The following is an 18416-nucleotide window of genomic DNA, read 5'->3' as shown; positions in this document are numbered from 1 at the left end:
TCGCCATCATCATCATCATCATCATCATCGTCGTCGTCATCGTCGTGATCATAATCCACATCTGAACAGATCAAAGCACCAGGGGTCGCATTCTACCTCATAGTCAGCTCGTATTCTCGCAGTTTTACGCAATAGTTGGAGAACTCACTTCATCTTCATCCTCCGTACAACATACTAGATACCACTCGACCCACGAACTACATCGCCTTTTTACCCAATCCTCGTCATCATCGGTATAGCAGTCTGTCAGGCTATTAAGAGGTTTGTTCTTGGTACAGCACCAGATGTCTGTTTCCGAGTAGCACGTCTCGTGTTCGCGGCGTGATAGCTGCACCAGTGTAGGAGGTCGGGCCTCTGTAGTGCTTACACCCAGTAGTAGCAGGGAAATAAGGGTAGAGTAGAGCATTGTGCTGTAGACTGCTCGTAATACTCTATCAGGGCTTTTGAAAAAAACCTGCCTCTGGGTCCGACCCAACATGCAGCTTTTGTAGTCCCATGAACAAATAACTGTTTATCGAAAAGAAGCCACAAAGAACCACTTTGGGGGCTCTACATGAGTATACGACGCGCTTGGTAATTTGTGGAGTGCCACATGTATCGACTCGCCTATTTTGACAAGGGCTTTGATTGTCATCCCCTGGGAGCTGGACAGCCGCAAACGTTTTGTACGAGAGTTAGGCGAATGATCACCGTAGACTTACGTAACTCGTCGTCAATAAAACGTCTATACTCTGTCGTCCTTGAATAATGCCTTACCTTAGTACATATTCAGGCGCTTATTACAGTGACACCAGACTTCGTATACTGGACATTAGAAGTATGTCGTACCACAACGCGTCATACGCTGCACAGGCGATCATAAAACCTCCTGTCCTCCATATTACAGCACTCCACACGCAATTTCACGGCATCGCAAGGAATTGACCATTCAATATGCCAGCGGTAGAGTTGGAGCGATGCTGGCGATCTGGTGACAAATGGATACTAGACGCCAGAAGAAGCCTTCGCACGCTGCAGGTTTTCAAAGCCATTCGAATCGGAGTTGATCCCGGAATCTAGCCGTGGAAGATATACATAGGTATTGGGACCCGAGTGCGTTCTCATATATCGAGTTCGGTACTACGTCGTATTGATATTGGATGCTCACAGGACTGTCTGTGCTGTACTTCTCAACAAGCCCTGAAATGTTACGTGCGAGTGAGCTTTATAAACCCATTGTTACAGTCACAGAGATACTTTACGTTGGATCGAGTAAGAGAGTATGTTTTCGACTAAAAAGGAGTTTTTGCTACCGCGTAGGAACCAAACTACCCGGTACTGCCTGAACACCACTTATCATCTTCGGTACCTTTAACCATAACTCAGTCCTCATTGGTGTCATCATCACTCTCAAGAAAGTCTTCATAATCCTCCTCGTTATCATCCGCATCGTCATCCTGCTGATAAAAGTTTCCAAGGTGTGCCTTACACTTGCCCGACGCTACAATGTTTGTGTATGTGTTGCCTGGAGCATCGGCCTTGCAGTCATGGGGTACGACGCTGCCGAGATGCATTCTGGCGTTGCCATCGCAGGTGATGTCGGAGTAGTGGTAGACATCCTGCCCGCAGTTGGTATTGCCGATCTGGATCCGGTCGTCGCCGCCGAAATGCCTGCCTTGGATGTAGATGTCGGCAGCCAGCGAGGTGCTGAAGAGACTGGCGAGGAGGAGGATAGGAGTGATAGCGTACATTTTGGAAATTGGAATGGTTGGACTTGGGTTCAAGTTGTGCGATGCCGTTGCGATGGCGTGTTTTGTCTGTTTATATCCAATTATTTTAATGGCAAGGAGGAGTAATGGAGTCGACAGTGTTCTGCTGAGTATCGAGCTATTGGAAGACGAGATCTAGCGTATATATAATGGACAAAACATTTGATCGACAGCCTACTTACACATAGAATCATCCTTATAATGTTGTGCTCTACAATGTACATCCGCGGGTACAAACCAAATAGGTTTCTAAGAGTGTGCCTGAAGGATTGAAGAGGAAGGCTTTACACCACAACATTATTTATTATTAGCCCTTACGCCGTCATAAGTAGATGATCCGACGGATCGAGAGCCAACATCGAACGTACCCAGTCGAACCTGAGGTCATCATGGGAGTACGTCGTTACACTGTTGTATTTTCGTATCGGGGACTCGTAGGTCCGTTTGGCAGTCTTAAGATTGGCAGTTTCGGTGGTTCAATACTCGATGGACTTCACGTTACATGTGTGCTTGATATTAGCAAGCTTTATTGGGCATTTACATCGAGACCGTTATATATGACGCTGCAACAGCGTATAATTTCGAGCTTCTCCACGTCAAGAGATAACAACATGTCTTCTTAACCAGGTCCGGAACAACCAGTACCGTGAGACTTGGACGTCAAATCATTCAGCCAAGAGCCACGAGATGCTCCTTTGCCCTGGAAGCCGGAGCGCGACGGAGCGAACAGGGTTGATGATAAGCAAAGCCGAAAGGTTCTTTCGGTGCTTACGACGACGCTTGGCAGGTGTTTCTTCCAGATGGATTGCGGGACGGGCAAGGAGCGGAGACTTTCTTGCCGCGAGTTCCAAGTGCTTGGCAGTCTTTCTTCGACGACTCGCACACCCAGGGTAGCAATACCATTCCTCTTGGCCAGCTGTTGCACATCAAAGGTAGCGCATCCGATGGAGGGGGCTGTAGTTGTCGAGAGTTCAGGCTATACCGGCATAGATGAGATGGTTCAAAGCTTACGCATCGACAAGGCCGCGCTCCTCGCGCCGTTCTACCTCAATCAAGAGGTCCATTCCGGACCGATTTTAAAAACCTGCAAGTCTCACGCGCCGCCTGCGATAGCACCGTCGCGGCCGCAATAACCGCCCCGCACGAGACAGAATTGTGTCCCTCCGTGCTATGGTACTGCATCAGCGACATTCGCTCTCGGCATAGCCGTCTCACACTCGCATGCGCGCGGTACGCTTCGTTGCATAGTTATCTTGGGACGTTCTGATAACAAGTCCTTGCGGCTAGGACCGATTGATTATTCTTAGGACCTGCTGTCAGAGATAGACATGCATACGGTGGAGACGTTTGATATTGGTAGCGTCTTAGCGGGTGCTGTCAGCCTTTTGCAGCATACTTGACTTGCAGCATATATCATAGCTAGTCATGGCGTCGAGTATAAAGTTTAATGTACGTGACATCAAGGACACGCTAGCAATAAGTACAGAGGTTGATTACATGCGTAAATGGCGTGAACCGTGGGTGCTCCCTAACCTATACCTGACGTTAATCTATCACGGCTTTCGGTGTTAAAAGAGGAAGCTGAAAGGTGCACACCATCTTCCCGCGCGTCGCACGGGCATTGACAGGAACGTGCGAGGCGTTCTAGAATACTGCAGGCTGGAGATAGCATACGAGGACAGTGGTGAATGGCTTGAACTCGGTGAGTGAATTATGCTAAAGCATCTTGATATTAAGGAAGTTGGAAGGAGTGTTCATCGTGTGACCATTAGGCCGAACTTGCAATTAATTTGTGTGCGGGGATCGATGGCATGCGGTTCGGGATGAGCCTTGAGGATTGATGGGGATACGTCGGCCAAAAGGAGGAGAGCTTGGTGGTGAAGGGTGAGGCGATAGGTGGTCAGTCCAAGAATTGTTACGCCATGAGACAAGACATATTGTCTTGGAGTTGACAAACGTGAAGAGAATATGACATGGAACATGGATGGAGAGACGGAGTGGTAAGCCTGTGGAGAGGGTGTGTTTGTTGTCCCAATAATGGCGCTCCAAGTAAGACAAGACATGTCAAGTGCTCTGGCAACATTGCAACCCCTGTTTCACGCACTTCCCCTCATATCCATACTGCTTACTGCTACTCAGCTGCATACTCGACGCGATGAAGTTGTCGCAGCGCATTGCATGTACACCATTGCACATGCAATGTAATGCAGGAGCTGTTGATGTTTGATGACATCATGTTGAAGGTCGTAGGTACGTACCACCTCAGGCTCTGCACCTCGGCCATCATCGTCAAGTCTCTGCGTAACTCACACATTCAAAACAAAACATGCTAGCAAAAGCGTCCGATCAAGTAAATGATGCATCAAGCCGGGGGTCCCTCCAACGATGTTCCTGCATTACTTTCACCGGGGGAGGCTCGTTCTGCACATCATCAGAGCCAATCTTAGTCCTGGACAAGCAGGTCCATCCTTAACGGGGTTGTAAAAGTGAGGCCTCCGACGTCATCGAGCCGCATGATGATGTGAACTTTACCGACGCCTGTCCGGAGAGGTCTGTCCTGTGAGAGCGGGGAAGGCGTACGGAGTGAATGTTTCGTCATTGTGCGCAGAGAATGTTACTTTTTCGATCACAGATATGAGGCAACGGATCCATCAGCAAAAACAAATGCTGGGCCACGGTCAACAAACAGTGTAATGCCTATTGGAGAATGGATATCCGACGACCATCCACATCTGCGCCTCCACGTGCGTGGGGTACTGTACTTGCAGCCATCTGGAGTCCTCATCCTTGCACCTTGGCCTATCCATAGCTCGGACAGAGACCACGAAGAATCGACCATGGATGATGGAAGTGGATGCTTCAATCCAAATAAGCCTCGAGTCAAAGTCCACACTCGCTCGTCCAGACTGAGAATGCTGGAGCAAACGTGGCGCACACTACAGCCACAAACGCCTGGTGCCTCTCTCCTCTCACCACAAACACCAACCAACCTCCTCTATACCATTGGAGTAGATTCTCCAGCGGTATTACGCCTCTCGCGTCGAATTACAAGTTACAGATAATTACCGTTCATCTCAAGCTTGAAAGCGTGCCCCCCGCACCATGCCATGCCTGGGCAATAATTCATTCTCTCCTCCGTGCCCAGTTTCATCCTCTCGAGCCTCTCCATCCTTCCCGCCGTACGCCGCGCGTTAGTTGATCCTTCCAACGGCCACGAGGTCGCATCAGCGGCCACAGAGACGCTGTTCGTGTCCAGCAGTCTGCTGTTCACGTGCTAGGCCCGTCTTAGTACCCGCTTTGTTGAGGTTGAGATGTTATGAGATAGAGCAAGAGTGCATCACGATCTGTGTCAGGATATTTTAGAAGCCCGCCCTTGAAGATACACTACACGCATGCGTCCTACCTAGCGTAGAGCACAGCATGGGGACCCCCTTCTTCAGTCTCAGGAACCGTTAGACAGGGCGTCTTAGCGCAAGGCTAGGCCGGTCCGCTGGGATGAGGCGTGGGTGGCGATCGGACGATGTGAAGGGGGGAGGAGGGGGAGGACAAGAGGACAAGAGGACCGAGATACTAGACATACATACGGGCATATTCCGTAACTTTGCCAGTAATTACTACTGTTTACACAATATAATGAATGAATCCAGTGACCTCTTTATTCAAGGACAGAAGACCGAGTATCAGAGCCAGCATCAAGGGAGCAAAAGTATGAATATACTTTGGCCAGAAGGCCCGTCTCACGACAGCTGACCGCCACGGCAACACGCGACGGCAGCTCAGCGATATGAGGCCAACGTGCGCATTTTCCATCACGAGCACCGCAGCATAGATCTCAGTACTCCACCACGGGGGCTTCCATCCGGATTCTCCCAAAACGGTTAGCTCAGCGGGGAACCGGAACATGACAGCCCAATGCACAATAGCTCTTTACCACGGACCAGTCAATCGGCAACCCGGCGCTTCTATAAGGAGACAAGCCCATCTAGCCACGACATTAGATCATTTTAAGGAGACAGGAGGGGGGGGCCTCTCTCTGGTGTTTGACGTTTTGGGCATCGACTCGTTCATCGCGCCGGTGACGGGGATGAGCGGACAGTCGGTATAGTGTGAAGAACGGTCGGCTGGAAAAGGGAGGGAGGGGCAAGAGAACGATTCAGCGACAGAACGCACGGAGAGCAAAGAGTCATAATTTCAGGAGAGAGTTCGAGCGCGCCGTCACACGTGAAAGTCCAGGCCATGGCGCGACGACACACATTACACTTGACACTATGAGGTATCGAGCAGCGCCGTTTTGACCAGCCGTGGCGAAGCAGCAACAGAAAAACGAAAGAATGAATGGATCGCGACGCGTGTAAGTTTATGCGCGATGCAGGGGAGAGATGCCCCGAGGATCCAGTGTTTTTTTTCTTTTCTTTCTTGTAACGCGGAAGATGCACGTTTGATATCCACAGGGCTGCATCGACGCGTCTCTAATCCCCTTCCCACTCTTGTTCTATGGTGATATTCTGGACGACAGAACAGAGCATGGACAGCTCCGCTGCGGTGAAATATGCCGTTCGCGCTAATTATCGCGTTCTCGAGACGGGCTGATGGGGTGACCCGAACTTCGAATGACTGAGAGGGTGTCTAGCGTCTGACGGAGATAAAAAACCCATGACGGATGGTAGAAGTGGAGACATCACACCACGCATGCACAGGGCTGGATTTGAGATACTCTTCTAACGTTGGTTTGTTGCATATGATATATCCCATTCCGTGCTTGGGCGTTGAGCCATCGCTGAGCGCATGGCAATTGAGCCAAAGTTTTGCTCGTCACAAGCAGCATCAACGGCGTGAGCGTGATGACAGCCTCCAAAGAAATCACCCTCGGATAATTCATCGCTGCTGTCTGTCTCAGCTGCGCGTGCCTGCTCATGATACATTCACGACATATGCCGATTCCGAGGTTTCTTGCACAATTCGCTCTCGCAGCAGCAAAAGTCTCTGCAAGGCACGCGACAAAGTCCCTGCTTATTAACGGGAACCAAACTTCGGCATACATGAACCTTGGGATGCCCATTCTGGGGGCGTCAAATGCAGTCAGATGCATGATATTGGCACGCGCGCCCCCGATTCGGCTATTACCCCACACGGCGCTAGACCTTTCATTTCTCTTGGCCTTAATCCGGGGTACTGGGAAAAAGGGTTTTCAAATACTAGCTACTGCTGCCTCAGCTGAGGCCTAATATGCGACCGTCTAGGGCTGTACAGGTGCCGATCAATAGAGCTGTCCACGTGGACTGGCGTTGGGACACGATTGTCAAGCGTACCGTCCGTTGTAGAATGGTTCGACTAGCCGAGGTAGCATGAGGGCCGAAGATGGACTGGTTAAAACTACATTTGGAATGCGTAAGAAGAAGGCAAACACAACATCTGTCAATCATGTGTTGCTTCTGGAGTCTTCTGCAGCACCAAACTGGGAACGTTGAAAGGCTGGAAAGGCCAAGCAGCTGCTAAAAGAGCCGGTCTGAAATATACACTTTTGGCAATATAAGTTCTGATAAATACGCGCAGGTAACGGTCAGGCGATCTTATTGGCTGGCGGGCCAATAGGAGCTCCTTGCTTGGTTTCCTTTCCTAGAAAGAACAGACACGACCAGTTGTGAATGGCGCAGCATTGTTTGATGAATCAGACATTAAGCTCCTGCTCGTGCTATGTCTGAGATTGACACCCATATCGAGGAGCTGTCACAATCGCAGGCGCGTCGGGAGCAAATGACGCGTAGTTTTCACATGTGTATATATACATACACATAGCACACTGCATACCTAGGTAGTCGACGTGATGAAGTCAGCAGATTGGCAGGAAAAACCTCCTCAGCTTCCCATTCGCACATATACGCACACATGAGTGAGCCCTATCATATTCTCGGTTTCCATCATTATGTATGTATCATCACCGTCGCACGAAGTTCTATCGGTGTGTGCGATAGGTCCCCCGCAATCACACGGCCCTGATTCGCAGGCTCTTGCAGGATCTCTCGTAGTGGCGTCTGGGTGAGGCGCTTCGCGATCGAATCGCAGTCGTCATCACTGCTTGAACAGAGTGCTGGCCCCCCTCCAACATCATGATAGTGAGACTATTATTGTCCTGATCTGACTATGGCGAGCGTATCCGTAGGCGGTGAGCGTGACGGCCCGCCTGGTTCCCGATCTGACTGTGACCTACCCAGGAGGGCCTATCGAGGGATGCGGTTTGCTGAATGGATGTTGAAGCCAAGAACTGAGCATCTGCACGATTGACCTATCCATCTATATTCGTGCTGTGTCTGGATATGGAAGAGTAAGACAGGTTGATGATGCTGTTGCCGCGTGATGTGAGCTGCACGGCGTCTACTACATACGAGTGTTCGAATGATAATCAGTTGTTTTGTTCTGCACTCCGTATTGGAAGCCTTAGCGTTCTGTGCATGCAGGGCGAATCGAGAGCTCGACAATGAAGGATGATGGTATGTATGGTCGGTCGGCGAACAAACACAGCATCATCCTAGATCCTTACCTCGCGCTACGAGTGACTCAGAATGTCGTTGCGATCAAAGGAACCGCTCTTATCCATTACCGTTATCCAATACATGCCTCCGCTCGAGGTCCCTTGACCAGCGTGACTCTCCCAAGGAAGTGATTCATTGTTATCATCGCCCAAACAGGATTCAGATCAGGACGCAGGCATGGGGATAGGTAGAATCGAGCATTCTTCATCACACAACGCACAACAAGCATGCTCCCCCCCACGCACACACCCAACAGCTTTTCGTAAGACTGACCACCACAAGCCTATTTTTGCTTCTTCAGCTTCGTTCTTGAAAGGTCAAACAACACCTACCATACCATGTCCTAGCAAGGTAAGCGCTACGCGCGCAGCCTCACGAGGCAGCGTGATCAGAATGCGCATACACCTACCAACCTGGTCCTAAAACAATCGCCTTAAGACCACCCACAAGGTCTAACCCAAACACAACACATACATACATACATACATACACAAAACAAAGCCGATCAACAACGCAGCAATGAGGCTGAGAGCGAGAGAGGGGGGGGGTCACCCGTCTCTCCGCAAGGGGCCAAACGCGAGCCGAAACATCATATCTGCCCAACGACGGCAAGGCTCACCACACCGCATGACCCCGCGAGATGCGCCCCATCCCTGGGGAATCCCCCCATTTCATAGCCAGCCAGCCAGCCAGCCAGCCCCACGACTGCCAGCGCATCGATCAATAGATCACTCGCACAGCACAGCACACAACACATGCCCTAAATGCCCCATCATCACTTGCTCCCATTGATCTATCCCCATAGCCGCTCCGCGCTCATTGGGAGACAGACGCTGCGCGGGGCGCGGCTAGGCTGCCAACACTACCTACCTACCTACCTTACCATGCAGCGAATTTGCGCGCCAAACGGCAGAGAAAGCTGCCTTGTTCTGTACCGTGTGTGGTAGTTGGCAAATCAACAGCATCTATATACAAAGTGTGTGTATGCTTGTGTGTGTGTGTGTGTGTGTCACGCCCCCCGGCTGCATGCGTCGTCGCTCGCCTCCCCAACATTTTCGACCTGCATGGCGGGGGCGGGGGAGGGGTGATGGGGATGGGGATTGGGGATGGAAACGACGTTTACAGGACGTGGGGAGGCGCGCGACCAAACAAGGCGAGGCAAGGCGAGGCGATGCCTAGGCCCTAGGCCCTGGCACAGATCATCTGGGGAGCGCGAGATCGGAGCGTTGTTGTTAGTGACTAAGTTGGAGGGAGGAATGATGATAGGGTAAATAAACAGTTTGAGGATGAGAGAAGGGGGAAAATTGGCCGTGTGATCAGTGAACAGACGGAGGGAAGTGCGGCCGCGTAAAAAGCGATGAGATGGGATGGGATGGGGTGGATGATACCATACAATCATTTGGAAAACTGCTGACTGGTTTCTGCTACCTAATTATCTACCTACCTACCTACAAGATAGACTTCTGCGGGATGTGTGATGTGATGTGATCCAGCAAGCACGCTATCGTTGTGTGTCTGTCAAGTGTCAAAACGGCCGCGCTAATTACTGGATTTAAACCTCCTACCTGATTACCTCGCACTATCTATGTACTTGCCAAATACGTAGGACGTCGGTGTGAGTGAGGTGGTCATATCCGACGGCCAAGTAATGGATAGCCCATCTATAACATCAAAACGAGCAAAAAGTATCATTCTCGCGCGTGACGCGTTTGCAAGCGGGCTCGTCCCTGTGTCTCTCGAACCTTAAAAAGAAACACGTTGCCTGGAGTCTGGCTAGCTGGCTAGCTGGCTGTATAGCAGTTTAGCAAAGAAGAGTCTGAAACGATGACATACAAACTTTGCACACCGGCCGCGAGTCGCGAGCATAATGATGATGCTAATGCTTGCTGATAATCACGATATTGATGACTGACTGCGTGTTGCGAGACGAGGGCTAGCTACATCCACCCATCCCATCCCGACCGTTTGTTTCTCCTCCGACTTTCCGCACATGCAGTGGTCTCCGTGTCCTGTCTGCTACTAACAGTCCAGTGCTCCACCAAGGTATAGATAGATAGATAGTTAGATAGATAGATAGGGAAAAAATGCCCGGTCACAATGCAAGACATAGACAGCGATCCCATCTACTATCTACCCCCCTCGGAGGATCTCTCTGACACCGGGGGATATCATCTAAAACAAACGGAAGGACGGACGTCCAGGATGTCATCGATCTTTACATACCGTGCCCATTCAAGCAAGACATGAGGGACTCTCTCTCTCTCTTTTCTCCCCGCGACCCAGCCTCCGCAAGAATGTTCAGGACGCATACATGAGCGCACGAGCCCACAAGAAGAAAATACATAATTACTATAATTATAATTATAATCATAAGACTCCCCTCCTCTCCCCCCCCAAAGAAAGCGCCCACGGAAGAAAGAAAGCAAAAGATAAATTAGCAGCGCGCAGAAAACTACCCAAAAAGAGAAGAAAAGAAGAAAAAAAGAGAAAAAAAAGGAGTCATGTCATGTGCATGCGCCGCCCCGCCCTCCGGGTGGAAGACGGAAGCCCGGTTCCGCGGCGAACACGCTGCCACCTGCTCCTGCTCCTCCCCCCCCCCAAAACCCCGGGCTGTCCGCTGGGATATACCTTACTGTATGTTACCTTCATCTCTACACAGTAGTACCTTGGAAAGCACTTTTTCTTTGGGGAGGGATGTTTTCTTTGGGGGTATGTTGCATGCCGCGGAAGGGCGGGTGTGTTTGCATGTATGTATGTATATATGTATGGAGAATTAGGGGTATGTATGTACGTACAGTAATTAGTGCAATAGTAAAGATCCGCGCAGGGAGACTGAATAAGAACGAATAGGACGGACAAGAAAAGCGAAGGCGAAGGCGAAGGCGAAGGCGAAGAAGAAGAAGCACTGTACATAATTCTCCTTCCTCACGTATGTACCCATGTACCCATGTACCCCATCAGTGCGACATTTGTTTCGTATGTATGGATGCGCGTGTGTGCGTGTGTGTGTAGGGTCGTGGAACATCCATGGGTTGTTTTGTGCTAGAAAGCTCCGAGCTAATAGGGAGCCGGGGGTGGGGAGCTTTTGGGGTGGTAGGACATAGAGGAGGCTTGAGTGGGAAAGAAAGGTAGGAAATGCAGCGGAAGGAGGAATGAAATGTCTTGTAAATCGATAATTACTAAACTGAATGTCGATATCGTCTGTCTAGCTATTGTACGGACTTTGAGTTGAGAGTTTTCGATAGCGGGTGTAATTATGATGTAGCATAGCATAGCTGGAGCATATGGCATAGCATAGCATAGCAGAAGAGCAAGCTTGACGATGTTATTGCGTATGTGCCAACGAAACGAGCAAGACATACCGAAGTATTAATTACCATATACCATACATACCATCGTACACTTCTTCCATTCTATCAATATCCATACACACATATACACATATACACACAACCAACACAACCCGGAAAACACCCTACCCGACCGACCAACCAACCCCGACTCAAACAGTTTCTTAAAAAAACACCCCGATAAAGCGAGCAAGCTTCAAGACTGACTATCTAATTACCTACCTACCACCTATCGCCTATCCATCCATCCATCCATTTCCCTCCTGTCAGACCGCCTTTTCAAACCGAACCAAACACACACACACACACACCCTCTCACCTACTCTACCTACCCTAATTACTCACACACCCCGCGGCGCGGCCCACTTTCCTCGGCACCCCACACACACACACACCAACACACCAATGGCTAGCCAAGCAAGCGTAAGTAAAGTAATTAGCAGTAGAATCAAAGAATGCCTGATGAACGGTGAATGAATGATGGTGTGTGGTTATAGGCCATCTCTTAATCTAGATAGAGTAGTAATAGTAGTACCAAACAGCATTTTTTTCTTCTCCTCGGGAATTGGGGGTTAGAAATGATGGGAAAAGGTAAGGTTGTTCCCTCCCCCACCGCCACGTCCACCACGTCCACCACGTCCACGTCCCGTCCCCGTCTACTGCCCCAGAAGGTTATCCGCGATGCCACCACCTATTATTACCTACCATCCAATCAGGTGAAATAGGAAAACGCACATTTGTTGCATATCACATACACACACACACGGCCCGTCAAGAAAGCGTTTTCTCGTCACACGTACACATGTACAGCACAGCGATAGTTGTCTAGTTCAATGCCGCTTTTTTGTTCAATTAAATAGTACGTAGTTATCATGTCTACCGGGGCGCGCTCACTCTTCATGCGAGCCGCGCCGCCCAAAACGTATCATGCAAGCGCATTCGCTTCCAAATGTGTATTTGCGGATGTTGCTGGGGTCGATGCCCTGAAAGGCGGCCTCACGATCCGGGATACAAGTACAGAATGAGGCGCGCCTGAAGTGTTGAAAGATGATGGTACAATGATCAAGACGACGAAGAAGATGAAGAAGACGAAGCCGAAGAAGAAGAAGAGACAGGCTGTTGGGTGGCGTTGCGGTGAGGAGAGGAGGGCATGTGAAAATCTCAACCGTCCAGCGACCACGCATCCCTGTGCCCCATCCCTTCATTAGTGCGTTGTAGTCCCATTCGGCGTGAGCCAGTAGTGCCATCTTTAGAATGCCTAAAAACAAGATGCGCCACCGTATTCCGAGCAGATGCCGCCCACGATATGATTGATCGTCGTCGATAAGGCCGTCGCTGATGTAAAGATAGAATCGAAAAGTCGTAAGCTTCATTGATGCCGCCCGCGCAATGCCAAAGGGTGGTATCGACCAATAGTTGCAAGGATAAGTCTTCAGTGCAGGAATCAAATGTGTCATGGTGGGGATCCCAACGCCGGACCAGGATGTATGTTCCGAAATGGGTCCCAATCAGAATGCCGTCGAATGTAAACGCCGTACCGCTATGTGGTGTAAAGTAGCTTAAAAGTATTGAGAAAAATTGGGACGAGATGGTAGATGCTACCAGCCCTTGATGTGGTATTCTTGCAGGCCATGATCAAAGTATGCGTTCCACGAGTTTGTCGTTTTCGCGTTCTCCCGAATCGGCGCCAGTGGTGTCACCTTAACTTCGCCTTGGCCGGGATACTGTTTCAGATTCTTCATGTCTGTGGATGTGTGTCGTCGCTTTAGCGCTGCATTGGACGTCGCATTCTTCTGCTGGCGCTCCCATAGAAGATGCTTCCGAAGAGACTCGGTAAGCTCGGTTGATAACATGTTGCGTCGCGTAGTGCGCGGTGATAGAGCGGGAGGATGCGTGTTGGACGTGGTCATGATAATGGGCTTTGATGGAATAAGCATACCACGCTGTTCTAGAGGATGATGTGGTGTAGTATTCTCTTTCGGGGAGGCTGCGATTGAGGGCCCATTGGGAGATGAAGTGCGTGATCGCCTTATGGCGGGGGAGGACCTTGAAGCGTCGTTCTGTAGCGCTCTGACACGGTCACCCTCGTGGAGTGCGGACGTGATGAGAGAGCGGCGGGAAGTGAGGTTCGGTCTAGAATCGACTCGCTGGAACAGCTCGCTCGGATTGACACTGGAAGGACCACTCTCGTCCTCCTCATCTAGCCAGTCATCGTCATCGTCGTCAATGGCGCTCTCAGAAGGATCGTCGTCCGTATCAATGGCATCACTGTCAATCTCGTCATTATCCTCCTCTTCTTCTTCTTCTTCTTCTTCTTCTTCGTCCTCCTCGGATTGTGTAGTGGCAATATCAGCGCCAATCTTGAACGAAGCACGCTTACGTGTTGGAGCCGGTCTCCTGAAGCCTTCTGCGAAGGAACTGTGGTTCATGTGAGACGTCTCGACGGAACTGGTAGCATCTTCGTCGGACGATGTACCCAGTTGAAACATGGCACCTTTCTTCTTGCTTTGCTCAGCCAAGGCTGCCTTTGACTCCATTCTTCGAAGCTCGACCTTCTGTGGGCTGTTCTTGAGGATGGACGGTGGAGGAGCAAGCTGGGTCTTAGATCGGAGCGACGAGGAAGCACAACCCAGAGAGAAGCCACGGACTACGCTGTGAGAGCTAAGATCGGTCGAGGTGCTCACATCGGAACCGACGGGAGGAGACATGTTGTCAAGCTCACTGTCGCAAACAGTGGCGACGGTAGAGGACGAGGATTCGGGAATGGTGTGTAGCGGAGGAGAAGATGGTCGAGGAGTGATGTCTTCTCGTCGCGATTGTGGGCGAGTGTCTGGTTGAAGAGAGAGAGGCAGGGGTGCTAGAGGCTCTAGATCTTGCTGCTCCTTGATGGAGATTACCAGTTCTTGCAAATCACCAGGAGTGATGTGCTTTTCCCTCCTGCAGGACCGACCCTTGGAAGTAGTGACGCGGTCAAGCTCAGGACGAGCGCAGCGTGTAGGGCAGGTGGCGAGCTGGTCGTTGACAGAAGACTGAGAATCGACACTGGAAGACAGTTCGGGCAGGCCGAACGAGTCAGCCGTGTCTTGCCGCGGGAGAGGAATTCGTCTGGGGCGTGACAGGTCAGGTGCACAGCAAAACGTCTCCCGGTTCCAGAGTCTCCAGCTCATGTTCTCCAGGCGTTTGCCGTCTTCCATGGTTCCGGCGCACTTTGAGAAGACTACCAGAAGGATGCTGTCAGCCAACGCATCACGCAGTCCACCAAGTCAAAACTAACCTGACCACAGCCCAAACAGATTCTCCACGTTAGATGTGTCGATTGTGCGCATGGAGTCGGGTTCCACGCGCACAATTGGATTTGTTGAAGCGAATGGCATCGTGGCCTCGTGTCTAAGGGATTGCGAGAGGTAGCAATTGCAATGTTAACGTCGTCTGGTGCTGGTGGTGGGTTGCGTCAAGCGATTGCAGGATCGGCAGGGCCAGAAGCGAGCAAGGTGGAGGTGGAAGAGACGAGATGCGAGTGAGAAGAGCAGTTGAGTGTCAATGACGAAGCATGCTTTGTTCTCAGGCGAGTTCACTTTGCGTTGTGAAGGTGCGAAGTGTAGGTTTTGCAGTTGAAGTTGTTGTCGACAGCAGTGAGAGTGTATGAGAGTAGTTGTCGTGTAGGTCAAAGTTGGATCAGTGTGATGGTGGTGTGCGTGTGTGTGTGTGTGTGTGTGTGTGTGTGTGTGTGTGTGTGTGTGTGGAGTGTGGTGGATGGGGGAGGCGGCCTTTGCGAGATAATGGATGGGGGTGGGAACAGGTAAATATGGCGAGGAGGGCTGACAGCAGCACCACGACTGCGGGACAAGCCCCAAGCCTAGAAGAGGGCGAGGGCGAGTCGGTATGGGCAGTAAAACTGGCAGAGAAAGCACTTGGAGCCACTTCTTTTTGGGGGAGGGGGGGTGGAGGGAAGCAATCCTGGGCAGCCAGAAGCAAAGCGTGCACGCCAAGTTTAGTGGAACTGGGGGAAGAATGGAGGGGAGAGGGGGGGGTAGAGCTTAAGCTTGCTGGGCGCAAATGGGCTGGACTTGGGGGGCCGGCTGGGCTGCTGCAGGCTGTGAAGTCGCTAGATCTTTATGGTTTATGGGCAAAAAGGGCAAAGGGGGTAGCCGGAACTTGTGCACAGCGGACGCGCGAATGGGGGAACAGGACCCGCCAGAAGAGAAAGACAGACTATGGAGGGCTAGGGGGGGGAGGGGGGTCCTGACACTGTTCTGGTCACGGTTGGCAGCCAAAAGGTACAACAGACTACTTTACTACTACTTTCCGCCAAAGAGCATTCCGTGCTTCGGTCGAGCTCTAACTAATACCTTCTCCCTTGTCCCCCCCCTTTGACGTGGAGAGATAGAGAGAGACAGAGAGAGAGAGGGAGAGCCACGCGCTCAGTCTCGAAACACTCCGGAATGGAGGGCGCTCCTCTGGGCATTCGGGCCTTGGGTCGTGGCCCTGCCTTTTGAGACTGACTACTCCAGTTCCGTCTACTTTGGAATGCATGTCTCTTGCGCTGGCAACATAGCATCTGGTCCGGTGCTTTGACGATCAGGTAAACCGCTTGCTCGTGAACAGCCTCACCGTTCATCTTACTCGTGCGATGGGCCATCTCGAAGCCACGTCTGTTGTCATCGAGACCACCAGCATCGTCTCATCAGACTTGTCAATACGAACGACAAAAGTCAATAGTCAATTAAACCTTCACGGGACAAGAGTACATTGGCCGCCCTGGGCTCCGAACTGGACGGATCCCCCTTGACACCTTGATAATATATATATATCATAGTACTGTCTACTAACTGGCCACGAACACATCTCGGCGTGGGGAATGAGAGAGCTAGGATCGGAGAGAACGAAGATGCTTCATCGACTGGAGGAAACTTCCGTCGACATGGTTCTGGCTCATGGTCATGCCTCGTCTCTATGACCCGCGCGCATCCTTCACTCACAGGCGGAAGTGACAGTGTCACACCTGTCAGCTATGATTTGTGAGAAGTCGACATGCCAACTCATGCCTATAGGCCAAGCAAGCAAAGTAAAGCATGTGCATCCATCTAGTCGAGGACAGAATAGCAATCAGTAGTCATGGCATGGCATGGCATGGCCGGAACAAGACGACGACAAAGGACGAAGGATGCTTTGGCGGCGAGAACAAGTCAAGACCATGTGACGGTGTGAGTGGCGAGTGTTTACTGTTGTTGGTTTAGCACAACCAGACCCAGCAGCTGCCATGCACACGTGCTCATCCACTCCACCCCATGCGCAGCTATCTGAACAGTAACCGCACTTCTGATACCGTCACCCTTTTTCTTTCCCCTCCTTAGTCATCTTCCACGCCCTTGTCTTCCGGGTGACTCGTGACCTGTGTGAGGCGGTCTGGCCAGGAAGTCCTTGTTGGTTCGATGCCCCCAATGTCTCTTCCAGCCAACAACTCCACTTTACTTTTCGCTTTTTGCTTTTGCAGAGCTTCTGTAGGAACCGGAACCGGAACCGGAGTCCAGGGCGATCAGGGAGTCAACAGAGAGTGAGTGAGCGTTGCAGAGACTGCAACGGAGATACGGCTTGTCATTCCGATTGGGGGCACTGCAACGCTCTCTCCCCCACATGAAACGCACGCACGCACGCACTTCGCAATCGTCACATGAGGCAGAAAACATATCGCGGATATCAACAAAACAATGTCTACCTTAGCTCCCTATTGGCCTATCCTCACCTTTTCCAACACTGCGTCTGCAATTGCAACAGTCTTGGCCTATCGCGGCCGGGCGAACTGGGACCCTGTGGGAGATGATCGAGCTTCTTCTCCGCCGTCTGCAACGTTGCTCACCGATACACTCCGTTCTTACGTGCAGTAATTAACGATGATGACTGAGTCATTGATTGTATCTAGATCATTATGGTGAATATAGAACGTGGAATGTGCAATGTATGTTGGGTCATGAGCGATGCTCGTTCACAGTCACCACCATGGATCTGTGCAGTGAATGATGTCCGCGAGGTCATCTGCAATCGCTTCGCCGACTTCCGCCAAATCAAGTGCTACATGGCCCATCGCAAGGCACAGCTCTGTTTCATGAGTTGTACAAACCGTTTCATGCCAGTGATGCTGTTCTCCATGTCTATCCATGCTCAGCTGCCTTGTTACCTGGTCCGCAAGTCCAACTGCACCACCTACCAGCAAGGGGCACAACCATGTCATGCAGCGAGCTCCCAAACTTTGTCGTGCAGATGACCCTTTTCGCGCCAAACAGTGCCGGATTAGGATCCTCCCCCATAGTTGCCTACTGTTTGCCTTTATCCTCATTCTTTTGCCAGAACTTCACGCGCGTCTGTCCAACACCCCCCGCCTCCTTAGTGCCAATCCTTACCTCTCCAGCCGTCTGTCCAGGCTGCGACCGACCTGATGTGCCCCTTGTGACTTGGATGTACCATTCTTACTCTGTCATTTCGCAAGACACATTTTTTACAGTGATACTTGCTACACTTGCCAGTAACCTTAATTAAGCACTTGGCGCACCAAAGCAGAAAGCCAGGAGAGGGCTCACACGCGCTTGGACTGTCATCGATTGCTCGAGCTAGCTTGTTTCATCCTAGAAGGGAAGCATATAATGCTTCTGAATTCCAAACACCAACGAATAGTAACCGCATATCAGGTCATCGTATAGCCAACCATCACTAGCAAATCCTCAGCTAACGGTCACTACGTTAAGGACAGAAGTCCACTTGGTCGGAGAAGCACGGATGCTCGTCTTACGGAG

The 18416-nt window shown here is 51.0% G+C and overlaps 6 protein-coding genes across 6 annotated transcripts; 2 read left to right on the top strand and 4 right to left on the bottom strand.

The window, feature by feature from the left end:
• Positions 1-690, bottom strand: EJ05DRAFT_474217 (uncharacterized protein). The gene has a single exon (XM_033743560.1). The coding sequence runs from the start codon at positions 404-406 to the stop codon at positions 125-127; it is 282 nt and encodes a 93-aa protein (XP_033602777.1). The 5' UTR covers positions 407-690; the 3' UTR covers positions 1-124.
• A 620-nt stretch (positions 691-1310) lies between these two features.
• EJ05DRAFT_474215 (uncharacterized protein) lies at positions 1311-2004 on the bottom strand. The gene is made up of 2 exons (XM_033743559.1): positions 1931-2004; positions 1311-1796 (listed from the first exon to the last, which is right to left on the bottom strand). Exon 2 carries the CDS (start codon positions 1728-1730, stop codon positions 1362-1364), a length of 369 nt encoding a protein of 122 aa, XP_033602776.1. The 5' UTR covers positions 1731-1796; positions 1931-2004; the 3' UTR covers positions 1311-1361.
• Positions 2005-6721: 4717 nt separating this feature from the next.
• Positions 6722-7014, top strand: EJ05DRAFT_279636 (uncharacterized protein). Its single transcript, XM_033740433.1, has one exon. It carries the CDS (start codon positions 6788-6790, stop codon positions 6971-6973), a length of 186 nt encoding a protein of 61 aa, XP_033602775.1. The 5' UTR covers positions 6722-6787; the 3' UTR covers positions 6974-7014.
• A 5504-nt stretch (positions 7015-12518) lies between these two features.
• On the bottom strand, positions 12519-13085 carry EJ05DRAFT_498283 (uncharacterized protein; the record flags this gene model as incomplete). The annotated part of the gene is made up of 1 exon (XM_033746661.1): positions 12519-13085. One exon carries the CDS (start codon positions 13083-13085, stop codon positions 12519-12521), a length of 567 nt encoding a protein of 188 aa, XP_033602774.1.
• Positions 13086-13206: 121 nt separating this feature from the next.
• Positions 13207-15147, bottom strand: EJ05DRAFT_279607 (DUF1752-domain-containing protein). Its single transcript, XM_033740432.1, has 2 exons — positions 14903-15147; positions 13207-14845 (listed from the first exon to the last, which is right to left on the bottom strand). The coding sequence occupies exons 1-2, from the start codon at positions 15000-15002 to the stop codon at positions 13227-13229; spliced, it is 1719 nt and encodes a 572-aa protein (XP_033602773.1). The 5' UTR covers positions 15003-15147; the 3' UTR covers positions 13207-13226.
• Positions 15148-17107: 1960 nt separating this feature from the next.
• EJ05DRAFT_474211 (uncharacterized protein) lies at positions 17108-17564 on the top strand. Its single transcript, XM_033743558.1, has one exon. It carries the CDS (start codon positions 17337-17339, stop codon positions 17511-17513), a length of 177 nt encoding a protein of 58 aa, XP_033602772.1. The 5' UTR covers positions 17108-17336; the 3' UTR covers positions 17514-17564.
• Positions 17565-18416: the final 852 nt, after the last annotated feature.

Source organism: Pseudovirgaria hyperparasitica (genome assembly GCF_010093815.1).
Source record: "Pseudovirgaria hyperparasitica strain CBS 121739 unplaced genomic scaffold EJ05scaffold_4, whole genome shotgun sequence".
NCBI lineage: Eukaryota > Fungi > Ascomycota > Dothideomycetes > Acrospermales > Acrospermaceae > Pseudovirgaria > Pseudovirgaria hyperparasitica.
The sequence above is the reverse complement of the archived record's forward strand: the minus strand, read 5'-3'. Positions and strand labels throughout refer to the sequence as shown.